General features: G+C 34.0%; 1 protein-coding gene across 1 annotated transcript; it reads right to left on the bottom strand.

The window, feature by feature from the left end:
• Window positions 1–1,284: 1,284 nt before the first annotated feature.
• LOC18026149 lies at window positions 1,285–3,832 on the bottom strand. Its single transcript, XM_006409553.2, has 6 exons — window positions 3,440–3,832; window positions 3,144–3,349; window positions 2,477–2,768; window positions 2,198–2,305; window positions 1,879–2,123; window positions 1,285–1,698 (listed from the first exon to the last, which is right to left on the bottom strand). Exons 1-6 carry the CDS (start codon window positions 3,680–3,682, stop codon window positions 1,593–1,595), a joined length of 1,200 nt encoding a protein of 399 aa, XP_006409616.1. The 5' UTR covers window positions 3,683–3,832; the 3' UTR covers window positions 1,285–1,592.
• Between the last annotated feature and the right edge of the window lie 6,243 nt (window positions 3,833–10,075).

Genomic DNA, 10,075 nt, shown 5'->3' with positions numbered 1-10,075 from the left:
TGAATATCTATTTTGGATTTAGTGATAGTATTGCCTACGTCATGAGATTTACAAGTCAATTCTGGGTAGCTGAAGTTCTCGTCGTTATTAAGGACCACTTTTCCAAGAGCGTCTACACAAACGAAGTGTAGTGTTAGAACATGATGAAATTTCAAAATATATGTATACATGGAGAGAAGAGATTATTTTACCATATTGGTCTATGTTTATGTTGACTGTTTCTTTAAATGCTCGAAGGATTGAATCCTAAAATTTTGCTTTTGAATAGTATGATCAGCTTGAGTGTCCTTAACTATTGTTATTTGTTGAGTGAATTGGATTTGAAATTTGTGAGAAGTTACTTTGTAGTTGGTCTTGTTTTCAAGGACAACAAAATTTTTGATTATGTAAACTACATCGGGCTGTAGTTCTTCATTATAGTAACCTATATGGTTAACTGATATGAATGCATAGATGATAATTGACTGCAAGACAAAAAAAAATATTATTAATATTGTCTTATAGCTTTTGAGTACATTATGAATTGTTAAATTTTGTAATTATTTGTTGATTTATGAAACCTTCTATATGTCGGCCACCCGATTTAACCTCGATTCCAATCTTTGTAAACCGAAGTCTCTCATGACCGGTCTCGATTAATACCAAATTAAATCGGAGGTGCGAAGTACACCACCAACACCCAAGCAGAGAAAGGAAGTGGTTTTAGCCAAAGAGCCAAAAGTCGGATCTGGATTGTTGTGCAAATCTCTGTGACTTGTTGAACAAATCTCTAAATAGGACTTGTTGTACAATTCACAACCTAACAGGAGATGATCCCGAGTCTCTTCCACCCTCGAAAACAAGCAGAAAGAAGTCGTAATATTCATTCCCATGAAGCTAGCCGAGACTTTGTCGGAAGTCTGTCTAACTGCAAAACTCGTCTTCAGATCATTTCCCACTTAACTTTTTATGAACTTAAGCTCCAGTTGTGTCAAATACATGCAGTCATGCAGTTGTGCAACAAGTCATAATTAAGGAAAGAAAATGCCACAATGTTCAAACATGTTTAGAGAAGTTGCTCGAATTGATTTACGTTCAAGAAGGCACGCAACACAATGACGATGTTCTCTACACAGTCCATTCATTCCTCTTGTTTATCAAAAAATGGAAGTAGTGTATCTTGTTAATGAGGATTCTACAATCTGTTCAGAGAAGTTGTTCGAATCATTTACTTCCGATCCAAGAATTGTAGGATGAACTATATTTCTAGCTACCTCTCTTGATGTGTTTTCATATACGCACAACAAAAGAACACTCGCATTTCATTCCTTCATATGCTTAATGACCAAACGAGTATATTCCCACCAAATACAATTACACTTAACTTTATTGCTTTACAGGTCCAATAATACGATACTGCAACACGAAAACTAATCTTAGCAGAAGCAGTCTCTTAAGTTGTATTTTACCTCGAACATGAATTTTCAGGCCAATTCCAAGTTGCATATATATGCAGAAGCTGAACCTCGAAGGGCTAGCCTGTGTTCTAGTCACTTGCACACTTGGTTGGTTCAGGTATGCAGAGGCCGGTGATACGCACATGTAAGACAACTTCAAGCAACATTCTCGGATCCATTGGCATCGCACGTCAAATTCAGAACCTCCATTAGTTCCATTCGATATTCCAAGCCTCTGAGATAATGTCCCAACAGCATGCACCTTTCAATACAAAATCAGACACTATGATATAAGACTGTCTTTGATCGTAGAACCAACACAAAAAAGTTTCTTTCGAGAATTGTGAGGATCTATTTACGGTAGTAAAATATAGGAAATCCATGTAAAGCCTAGCAAGCGAATGGGAAAGAGAGAGAAGTGAAAATGAAAGGCAGTTCTAACCAAAAGAGAAGACGAGCAAGGTAGTCTCGAGTCAGTGAGATAAGAGGCTGAAACTGAAGCGAAGTATTCTCAACAAGTTCAGCACAGTCTTCATCACTTTTCGATTTTACTGTTTCAGTAGGTGGACCTTCTGATGCTGGCAACTTGGAGTGCATCTTCGGTGATAGGGTTGCCAAAAGACCGTGAACAACAGAATGGATTGTCTCTTTCACCTCGGGAGCCGCGGGTTCTGACAACTCAGCTACCTGTTAAAAAAAAAAAGTTTAGATGATCAGAGAGAACCCGAAAGGCACTTGGCTTCAGAGGTTTTTACACAAACCTTCTCAGGTTGCAAAGATCTTAAATAGTCCAACAAATCATTCTTCTCTTCGCCAACAAACTGTTGCATTTGAAGGGCAGCGTTTTTTCGCCTCACTTCTTGTAATTCCTGTAATGCAGAAACATCATAACATGTTACATGAATAGATAAACTACAGAAAGAACGCATAGCATATCTACAAAACCAAACAAGAAAAGTTCCCGGCGAAGACAGGGACATCTGCACGAAGACTTTTTTTTATTACCATGTATAAATTTATGATTACATTAGAAACCGAACCTTTTTGACAGAAGACAATTTTGACTGAAGACGAAAGATATATTCTTGAGCTTCAGAGGATACTCTGCCCAAACCTTCTTGATCAATCATTTTAGAAGGGTTCTGGTTTTTGCTATCCTTTGTTGATGAAACGTTATTTTCATCAAAAAGCTCACCAAGTTCTCTATCATCAGGAAACGTCCCTTTCAAATCGTATTCAGTATTTTCTGTAGTGTGGCTTTCCAAGTCTTCACCATGCATGTCAAGGTTTTTTTCAAGAAAAAGCCGATATTCAGCATTCCGCAATGTATACCTGCAGAGTGTAACAAAACAATCGGATAGACGTACTCGAGATCTCTCATTCTAAGAGAGAATCCAGAACACACACCACTATGATGTGCTAAAAGCTCAAATTCATAAAAGAAATAACCTATCGAAACCTACATAATGAACAGAATTCAAAGAGATAAGAATGCTTCAACACAAGGTTTACTGACGCGTCAACTGAATCACAAAATGAATTGACTTTCAGGGTAATCATTACTCAATATGGTTCTTCTTGATGATCATAAATTTCTAACTAAAGCAGAGAGAATTGTGCCTAGAACAGCATCACAATTTGTTCATGTACTCGAAACCTAAAACGAAAACTTCGAATTACAAATGAATAACATTTGATGAGCATTACCCAGTCATCATAGAAGAAACCAATAGCTTTGACAAGGGTTCCCAAAGCGATTCGATGTGAACTTGAAACCTATCAGATGGAAGAAGACCCAACATTCCTGAGATTGTTCTTTTCATTGCATCCAAAGTTGTAAGTGGAACATCTTTTTGAATTAGACTCACATCTAATGGTTCAATCTCTTGGATAAGATCTGCAAGTAAGCATTTCTGAGACAAAAAAAAAAACGAAATCGAAATCAAATTCAAATTCTAAACTACTTGCATGGACAAGAGTTTAAGAAGAAAAGTTAGCGAAACCTTGGAAGGATTAGGTGATCGAGAATCGGAATGGAGAGTGAAATCGTCGAGGGAGAAACCATCCTCGCGATTACTGTTGAAATTGTTTGAGGAAGTTGCGGCGGAAGTAGTGAGAGTTAGGGTTCGAAATCTCGAATTGAATCGAGGAAGAACGAAAAGGAACGGAGAAGAGTTTGTGGGTTTACTACGGATACCTTGAGGAAGAGAAAGAGAGAAGGAAGAAACAGCCGTCGTCGTCGCCATTCCAGAGGGTGAAACTCTAATGGCGAAATTGTACGAAAATTCTTCTTCCTCTTTCTCTTCCTCTAAGCTCAAACCCTAATTCCCTATTGCGTTCTGATTTTCGAGTATTGTTAGCCACAAAACAAACCGGAACGTGACAAAAACGATGACTACACAGTTGCACAAATCCGTCAACGAACACGGTTTGCTGCTAACCGGTTCTATTGTAGTGGCTGGCTCAATGGTTGAACCGGTAACAGTATTCCATATTCGGAAATATGAGCTCAGAGATGTTAAAAATAGAAAAACCAAACTAAAACTATTGTAATTCTAACCGAAATAGATACTTAGACCTAAATCTGTCTCTAATCCCCTTAGCCGAATAGTGGACCAAGGTTCATTAATACTTCCATAATAAGAAATATGATGTATGAAATTCGAGAGCAACTCTATCGGAGGTTTATAAGGGTATGTTGACACAAAAGCATATACATTTTAATTTAAAAATAAATAAAAAATATTCAAATGTTAACATACTATCCTTAGCTAACAACTCAGTTGAGGGTTTATAAGAGATGTGTTCACATTTTATTGGCTGTAGGATTTTTTTTTGTTTTTTGATTGAAAATCTCATTTTTCTCCAAAATTACAAAAATATTAATAAAATAAAGTTAAATTCTCGTTGTCGAGCGGTTTGATTATGATTCCAATGTGAACGAGTTCTACAAGTTCGCTTTTGTAAGCAGGTAAATGTGCTTTTTCTATATATCCTTGTTCTCGTGAAGATTTTCTGGAATTACATGAGCTTCATTCTGCTACAAGTTGGGCGGTGCTAAAGAATGTTCCTCTTAAAATGTACTCCTTGGATTGTATAAGTGTTAAAGCAAGTGTTGTTGGAGATCCCCCCTCCATACGAACGAAAAATTCCAGGCTTGACTGATATCACTTTGGTGATACCAAAGTCAAAACAAATGTCGTTGTTGAAGGTTGTTTGTTATGTAAGGAACATTCTTCTTATCTCACTTATAAAGCTTATGAAAATTTGCATTAGGAATGACTGCTGAACATTCCCTAACCACTCAACTAATGGAAGTCTTTATTGGTTGCATAAGGGAATGCATCTAAAGCAAAGTCTAATTTGTTTTCATACATATTAGAATTCATTTTTTTATATCAAAAGAAAAATATTTTATTCTGATGTTGACTCGGTTAAATATAAACTATTAATCCAATTTAGTATATATTCAAATATGTAATTTCATTCATATAAAATACTATTAAAATTAATTATAAAACCAATAATTATCTAGCATTTATACAATTATATTACAAAATAAATGTAATTATAACCATTATTTATAATTGTATAATCAGTACATAAATTTAATATTATAAATATCAACTGTAATTATATTTATATATATTATATTTGTATATTCAAATAAAAGAATTATAGTTAATATTTATTTTGTACAGAGTGTGGATAATGGGAAAAGTGTTTATTCATACTTCAATTGCATAAACTGATATCTATTCATATCTGAATAATTGAGCTGTGCCCATACATACCCGAACTCTTTAAAATTGGAATATACATGTCTGAACAAACTTTTTTTTGCCGAAACGTACATTGACCATATTTTTGTTAGTCAATCCCAAATTTTGCCCCGACGTTAATGAAAATAGCCGCGAAACCGTAGGGAACCACTATCCCATGTATAATTATTGAGAATTGTTTCACCATTTAAAGTTTATACTAGTTGAGATTAGAAAAAACCATAAAATAAGACCATGTAGTTTCAATTATTTTTCTAATTGAAAAACAAAGTAGAAGTCTTCTTCTTCGAATGTGTAGCAGAACAATTTAAAGAGTTTAAATCCAAAATAACATGTTTTTAAGTAGACTTCTTTCGTAGACTTCACTATGAAAAAGTAAACTTCTCCTCCAGTCTACGTTTGAAGTCTGTTGTAGAAGTTTACTTATTGCATGTTTTTAAAAAACGTGTTTTAGGCAAATTTATAAAGTATTTTTTTTATTTTTTTGGATTAGAAATGTTTTTTAGTTAGTCATTGAACTATCCAGTGAATTTTATTTCATTTTATTCGATATTTATTGTGGAATCAGAAGTTTTGATTTTTAAGCTACTTAGCTTATCAAAGTAGACTTCATGGTTTAGTCTACTAATGTTCTTTGCGGGAGAAGTCTACTCTTTCTACAAAAGTCTTTCTGCAGTGTTTGCTAATATAGTTTATCTGGTTATTTTTCAGAGAATGACTCAAATTCCTGTTGTGTACGGGGAATGGAAGATTGAGGAGAATTCATGGCATTTTGTGGTTGACATTGGCAAAGGTGGAAAAATGTTTTTTTTTGAACGATGGTTACGTCTTGGGGGAGCTTACTAAGATGGCCCGAGATGATTATAACTTGGGCAAGAAGACTGAGCTCATCGAGTTAACCTACTCACTACTAGACTCAATGTTGCAAACTATGGCTCCAGATACACCTCCAATGCATGTCACCAATGACAGACAAGTTTCAAGCTTGATTGCGTTAAGCAGAATGCATATGGTACGGTTTTGTGTGTCCACTCGAGTGGAGATGGATACTGAGGAGAACCAGGAAGGCTCAGATGAAGATTTAGGTGAGGAATCTGAGGAAAATTCAGAACATTCTAGCGATGATGAGGCAGCCAGTTCTGATGCGAACGAGGATGGAGAAGATGGAGAAGATGCAGCTTACTCTGACAGAGAAGATTACAGTGTCTACTATGAATAGAGAGATAAACATCTTCTAGCTAAAAAGAAAATAAAAAGACGCTGAACAAATTTAAAAAGAGGAATTAGACCTAAGAGAAATGTGAGTTAGTTGTGGGAGGTGAACAACATATGTAGGCTAACGATATATATAGTGTAGGATAGAGTTTTAGAGTTTTTTTAATTTTTTTTGGGTGGTCCATTTAATAGATTCGGTGAATTAAACAAAACCGCTGGCTCATTAACTAATTCAATGACCCGTAACTGATGTAAAATCATATTAACTATATTGACACGTATGATTAATGATAATCCAATTAAAATTAAGAAAAAATGACATATATATAGTTTTTAATATGACACATAAATAAATCGCTCTAGAGACGACACATAGAATTTTTGACTTCGGAAATAATAGTATAGAATCTACTCTAATAAAAATAGAAGTTTGAGGCTCCTAAAGGTATCTACATCAGCAGCTTTTAGTTTAGTTTCAAGTAGACATGTGGCATTCTTAAAAATTGTGAAATCGTAGCTTAATCGACAGTTCTTTGCAAATTGCCATGTCAGCAAGTTCACACCCACGCCATGTCAGCAAGTTCACACCCACGTAAAAGAAAAGAACTCATTCCTAATTAGCCGTTTTAATACTTTCGTTTCTTCTTCCAAATTCAACGTCTACCATTTACCAAGACTAAATGATACCTCTTCGTATTCTACATCCACAAATATTGATTCCAACAAACCATACATATGTTATTTTCTTGGGATGTCTTCTAGGATCGAAGAACTGTGAGGTTTGTACTTTTTGCTTCATATATACCCAAAAGATTTTCATTCGTGGATTTCTAATTTTGTGACCAAATCATGTAGACAAGTGAAAGGTATTGAGAAGAACGGCGAGAGGTTGTGGAGGAAGAAAATAAGGGATCATGCGGCATGCCAGTAGAAATTTTAATACCATGGTTAGAGACACTCAACTACATGATATAAGTGGTGAAGATGAAGAAAGGAAAGAAGGTTCCGACTTTGAACCCTAATTATCTAATTTCAGATATTCAAAATTGTTATGTAACTTCATAATTTGTAGATAATTAAGGATTCCAAACCTTGCTTCTGACAGAGAAGGGGGTGCCGATGACTAAATGAGATGGTCAACTCTTCGCTGATTTCAAAACTAAAGCTTTCATCTTTTGCGTCCTTCGACTTCTCCCTTATTTCAATTTCATCTTTCAGTTTGGGGTTTCAGTCAATTTTGGTATGTTCACATAGCATTTTTTTTTTCGAATATTTAAGAGAAATTAGATACCCTAATCTCTTGGAAAAATAATTCAGCTGGCGCACACATAAAAATGATGGAATATTTTAACTTCTATATGTTAGTGTAGTTTAACTTCACGGTGGTATTCTATGTATTGTAGTGCTTAGCATCTTGAAAAATAATCTATAATTAACACGTATTATCTTTTTGTTTGTTTGCAGCGTGTATATACAACTTTAGCTTCCAATATCTATTTTAAAAAAAAACGTGACGGTAAAGAAGCATGATTTAAACCACTCTCCATCCTCTCCCCAGCCTGGTTAGGACCCAATCAAGGGATTTTTTTTTTTAAAAAAATCTTACAAAAAGAAAGAGGATATTTTAAGTTAATAAGTATGTCACAAATATTCTATTTTTGGCTAATATATGAAGTCATGGCTGAAGGTCTGAACATCTAACTCTCCAACTTCTGAATTTTAGTTCATAAAAAGTGATCGTAATGTACATATTTAATGGAATATCATATCCACAGATTTAGTGTTTTGATGGTCAATCAAGATTTGAATTCGTATTCTCACTTAGATGCTTATATGGTTTTAACTAATGTCTATGTACATAGAGGTGAATACAAAAAGCTATTAACAGCAATCCAATCAGCTCTAGCAACGTACAATATCAAAGTAGGCATGAAATATTTTACCTCTGTTAGCTAACAAGCCTACAAAACATATTAAATTTGGTAGCTTTCCTTTCTTATATTTGATGTTGTAAAGTTTCTGAGGGAGCTTTCCTTAAGTTCCTTTTGGTTCATCCTGAGCTTGAGTTACCATGTCTGAAAGTACGAACAATAACAATAAATTTTGAGTGCATGGTGATGATAGACGATATCATACCTTTGGGTAGTTTAATTAGAGAACATGAAATTGTAGTTGTCCGAGGTGTGTATATTCATCCTACCAGTTTGTGCATCTCTTTAACTTTCATTACTTACACATCACTGAAATGTTAAATCACTATGCATGAGAGTAACAAGCCGCAGATTGTGGTTTAAGGGGTATAAAAGAAAAACAGTATTTTCTGGATAAAATCAAAGAAAGTTATTGTTCCTCTCAGCCAGATTTATAACTTATCATTTTCATGTATTTCTTTTCTTCAATCAAGTGCTTACCTCACGCCCCGACTATAGAAAATTGAAGTAAGAGTCTTTTCCAAAACTATGTTTTTTTTTTCAAATGGGAAAAGCAAACTATGCTTCATCTTTTTCTGTCTAGACAACCCTTTTGCTGATCTTGGAATATATTCAATTAATAATGTATGTAACTATTATTTTTAAAGAGTTTGGCATGGTTCGTGCTCCATTAGAAATTTAGTGTAATAAAAAAACTACTTCTTGATTGTGAAAGTATAATCGTGGTTTAAATAATATAGTGGGATGTGATTGCCCATAAGTAAAACAAATAATGAGCCAAAAAGTCTAGCGTAACTTTATTAAGTACGAGCTGCTGAGTTATTATGTGATGTGTGAATCTGATTTACTTTGACTTAAAAAAAGTATGGTATCTCATTTGTGTAAATTATACTATGATATAACAGAAACAAACTATCTCCTTTTATTAGTGTAGATTAAGGGTTAAAACACAAACTTTACAAAACGTTAAAATAAACTGTGTAAGAGAAAATTGTTAGTACACAGATTCGTAGGACAGTGTGTGATAAGACTACAAATGTAAATTCAATTTCATAAATTACAATATATTGATTATTGTCGTTTGTCGTTGTATATATAGAGATATCGGCTTATAGAGCTCAAAACCTTACTCCCGTACGGGTAACTAAATGAGTCAGCGGCTCGATAACCAAATGGGTCAACGACAAAGAAAACCAAAATTAAGTTTTTCTTACATATGTTCGGTAGAGATTATGTTTTTAAAATACAAATAGACATTTAATAAATTTAAAAAATCTTATTCGAATACATATTACCATCCAAAATAAGTATTTAAAAATTATTAAATTTAAAGTTATTTTTTTTATCAAAATAATCTGCGCGTAGCGCGGATCAATTACTAGTCCAATTAAAATTAAGAAAAATAACACATATATAGTTTTTAATATAACACATAAACAAATCGTTCTGGAGACGACATATATGATTTTTGACTTCGTAAATAATAGTATAGATTACTCTGAAGATGATACATATAATTTTTGACTTCGTAAATAATAGTATAAATTTCTCTAAGGAGTGATTCTGGTTATTCTTCATCTCTCATTCAAACGACCGAATGAGTCTGATACTGTATTTAGAGATGACAAGGCCCATTAATAACAAACTTCAAGTCCAATTTGTTTTCGGCCCTTTCTCTTTTTATCAGACAATCAGACAAACAAAAAAAACT

The sequence above is a fragment of the Eutrema salsugineum genome, unplaced genomic scaffold, assembly GCF_000478725.1.
Source record: "Eutrema salsugineum unplaced genomic scaffold, Eutsalg1_0 scaffold_11, whole genome shotgun sequence".
Lineage (NCBI taxonomy): Eukaryota > Viridiplantae > Streptophyta > Magnoliopsida > Brassicales > Brassicaceae > Eutrema > Eutrema salsugineum.
Note: the sequence above shows the minus strand (reverse complement) of the source record. Positions and strands in the feature narration are given on the sequence as shown.